This window comes from Triticum dicoccoides, unplaced genomic scaffold (assembly GCF_002162155.2).
Source record: "Triticum dicoccoides isolate Atlit2015 ecotype Zavitan unplaced genomic scaffold, WEW_v2.0 scaffold238947, whole genome shotgun sequence".
Lineage (NCBI taxonomy): Eukaryota > Viridiplantae > Streptophyta > Magnoliopsida > Poales > Poaceae > Triticum > Triticum dicoccoides.
The window spans coordinates 1-1,981 of record NW_021248642.1 but is presented as its reverse complement, the minus strand read 5'-3'; the positions used below and the strand labels follow the sequence as shown (position 1 = coordinate 1,981).

Here is a 1,981-nt window from a genome sequence, read left to right as displayed (position 1 = left end):
CGCAAAGTTTATATCTCTAGCAATCCTGGTGATGACTTGATGAACAACATGATGTAATGTGCAGGTCTTGGTCTTGCCCATGTCATCGATCTCCCCAGGTTGAATGAGACTCCTGGAGAGGAGGGCATTGAAACATGAATCAGCTTCATCTTCTGCATGATTCTCCCTGGATGTTATCAGGCCTTCAGCTATCCATCTTCTACACACAGTTGATCTCCTAATGTGGTCACCTTGCGGGAAAATAGTTAGGTAGAGCAAGCAGCTCCTGTACTTGGCAGGCAAGTCATTGTAGGAGAACTTCACCATTTGCTTTGCCACACTTTTACCCAAGAGCTCACAACCCTCTAAGGTTCCTACGAAGTTGTCTATCTGTGTTGTACCCCTTGCACCGTTAACATACATAAGATGTTGGAACATCTTCATTGCAAAGACATCGGACTGACATAAATGTAAAATTTGTCTTATTCCATATCCAGAACTGCCAGAACAAAGCTCCTTGGTATTATTGCAGAAAGCACTAAATAGACTTTGTAGTTTCAATTTTTTATAAGGGGACTCGATGAAAAAATCTTCAGAATATCTTGTAAAGACGATAGCACTATCAGGAGAACCGTGAGCAGTAGCATGTAACAGACCAGGGCCTATGCTTTTCCAGTCATACTTATCATCGATACCTCGAACAATGATCAAGAACCGTTTACCTTTGAGATACCCCTCAAGTTTCTTCCTGAGTTGCATGGTCTCATCCTCCACATCAATACTGGGTGATATTTCCGAACTCTTCTCCAGTTCCACCCTGAGCATGTCTTGTTCAGCTGGAAGGGGCGCCACATGGTGCAGTATTTCCCGCAGTACGTGGACTTCAGAGAAGCACTGCTTGCCGTAGTGGACCAAGGCTTTGCAACTAAATGAGCACATTTTCCGCTTATACAGTTTCTTTGTAATCATATCCATATCAAGGTAATCATACCTCGGTGGGATTATAAGAAATATCCTAGGGTGTGAGTCCCCGTTTGCCGGATCTTGGACAAGTTCTTCCTCAGCTAGCAAAGACTTGATGATATCATCAATGATTTTCTCAATATAAGCCACTTCGTCCGGACAATTGATAAGAAGAGAGCGTCTGTGAGCATCTTCCTCCTCATCTTCTGATCCATGGGGTACGTCGCCCATGAATATCGGGTCAGCTTGGTCAGCAGCCGGTGGCACGGTGACACCATACCTCAGCTTCCTGTCGCCTACATCGCGTGCCCTGACCTTAAGCTCCTGAATCCTCGTTGCGATCCGGTGCCTCTCCGGGATGGTGCGCACATAGCGGACGATGTGCCGCAAGTAGCCCAGGAAGCCACTAGCGTGGTGGCCAGCGTCTGTAACGCTGTGGATGTAGAGCTCGACGTTGCCCTCGCAGTCGCGGGTGAGGTCGACGACTTGCTTCATCCAAGCGCGCACCTGGTGGTCGCGGTGGTGCGCCTCGATGAGGTGGAGGAGCAGGCCGTTCATGCTTTCCATCTCATCCTTGATGAACTCCACGTCGCAATGGAGGCCGCCGAGCAGCTGCGCCTCGTCGACGAGGATGGCGGTGAGGCGGCCAAGGAGCGAGTCGACAGCGCCCTGGGCATCCATCTTGCTTGATTTGGAGAAGGTGGTGTGCAGTTTACAACAATGGCAAATGAATGGAAATGAGAAGTTGTGTGGAAGGTGTGGTTGGGGTGTGGGAATTGGGACCTGCAAGGCATCAACCAAAGGTGAGAGACAACTTTGAGGATGTGGTTCTTTTCTTATGTTGCCCCGCTAAGGCATCAAGCAAACTAAAGGCGACAAGTTGGAGGATGCGCTTCTTTCCTTATGGTGCGAGGATCGATGGACGATTTCCACACGAAAGACGTAGCATTCTTCTCAGTTTCGTAGGAATGGCGGCACCGAAAACAAGCACGCCTTGATCGTAGGAATGGCCGCATGAGTGTCACAGGACAGGAAAGAA

The 1,981-nt window shown here is 48.8% G+C and overlaps 1 protein-coding gene across 1 annotated transcript; it reads right to left on the bottom strand.

The window, feature by feature from the left end:
* Positions 1–9: 9 nt before the first annotated feature.
* Positions 10–1,623, bottom strand: LOC119345456 (disease resistance protein PIK6-NP-like; the record flags this gene model as incomplete). The annotated part of the gene is made up of 1 exon (XM_037615526.1): positions 10–1,623. A coding segment is annotated over exon 1 (1,614 nt), but the record flags the coding sequence as incomplete, so codon positions are not given.
* Positions 1,624–1,981: the final 358 nt, after the last annotated feature.